The 1,498-nt window shown below is 37.0% G+C and overlaps 1 protein-coding gene across 1 annotated transcript in view; it reads right to left on the bottom strand.

The window, feature by feature from the left end:
- The window catches only part of Atad2 (ATPase family, AAA domain containing 2), a 48,440-nt gene that overhangs the window by 38,498 nt on the left and 8,444 nt on the right, over positions 1-1,498 (bottom strand). The window contains exon 3 of the mRNA XM_005354581.2: positions 504-553. Within this exon, the coding sequence (XP_005354638.1) occupies positions 504-553 (50 nt within the window). The remainder of the gene's footprint in view (positions 1-503; positions 554-1,498) is intronic.

Below are 1,498 nucleotides of genomic sequence, written 5' to 3'. Positions count from 1 at the left end.
CATGAAAGCATTTAACTGGGGGATTGCTTAGTTTAAGAGGTTTAGTCCATTATTATCATGGTCTGGAGCATGAGGGCATGCAGGCAGTTTGCTGAAGCAATAGCTAAGAGCAACATCTTATTTAGTAGATGGAGAAAGGGAGACACTAGGTCTGCCTTGAGCTTTTGAAACCTCTAAAGCTCACCCCCAGTGTCAGTTACTTCTCCTAAGGCGGCATCTTCTAATCCTACTAATTTTACCACAGTTCCACCCCCTGGAGATTTAGCATTCGAACATAGGAGCCTATAGGGGCCATTCTTATTCAAACCACCACAGGAGTTTGAAGAAACTTTTAAGGGTAAAGGATATTTTTACTATATTAGTATATAATGGCTTCTTTTACATTCTATGTCAAACCTAACAAAGTGCACACTTTATGCACCGGCTATTCTATGTGCTCCAATCAACCTATAAACATTATGAATCACGTTTTAAAAAGCTCAAGTGCTGTTAGCACAACTTACCTTCTTTGCACTCTTCTTTTTTTTTAGCAGCCTGCTGTCGAGCCAACTGTCTATATAAAAAATGTTAAATGAATTAAAAATAAAATTGACAAGATATTTAAATCCTACATTCTATACAACAAACTGAGATGGAAAGTTAAGTCAAAAAAGAAACTCAAGACACTTAAAAAAATCCAAGAAACATTGAAAACATCTACATGTTATGATTAAACAAATGTCTATTTTGAATTCAATGATCAATCCACTTATTTTTTTTTTTGAGACAGGGTCTCACATTGTAGCCCAGGTTATATGTGAACTAATGTCAATACTCCTGCTTAGCCTTCATTTTTATTTACTTTTAATTACGTGTTTGTGCATGTGGAGTCCAGAAGAAGGTGCTGGATAGTCTAAAGCTGAAGTTACAGACTATTGTGAGACTCCTTACATGGCTGCTAGGCATTGCGTTTGGGTCTTAGCTGCAGAGAACTATCTCCAGCCTTAGTGTGCACTACCAACTGCCTACAAACTCATAGACAAACAAAAAAATCAAGTCAAAGCATCTTATTTGATATAAGAAGTGAAATTCTTGGACTAAATCTTTAAGTAGTTGAAGGAAACACTGCATAAAAGCAAGTTTCACACATATCCACAGCAATCTCATAACCTTGAGAAATTTGCAATTCTAAAGAGATATGTTAATTGTTTTCTAAGAACAGTGGCTTGCTTGAAACTAATCCCAGCATCTGAGAAACTGGATCAAGCAGATCATCAGGGAGTGTTCACAAACTAAGAAAGCCAAGGCACACAGATTTCTGGGTTCAAGACCAGCCTGGTCTATATATCAAGGACAGCCAGGGCTTTACACGGAGACCTTGTCTCAAAAAAGTAAATCATGAATAACAATAACAAAGGGATAACCTGAGTTCAAGGCCAGCTTTAAGTGTTTAATGAATTTAAGGCGAGGCTCAAGTAGAGAATTGTCTGAAACTAAACATCCACTCCATGCCAAAAAA

The sequence above is a fragment of the Microtus ochrogaster genome, chromosome 15 (assembly GCF_000317375.1).
Source record: "Microtus ochrogaster isolate Prairie Vole_2 chromosome 15, MicOch1.0, whole genome shotgun sequence".
NCBI lineage: Eukaryota > Metazoa > Chordata > Mammalia > Rodentia > Cricetidae > Microtus > Microtus ochrogaster.
This window is presented reverse-complemented; position numbering and strand designations above follow the sequence as displayed.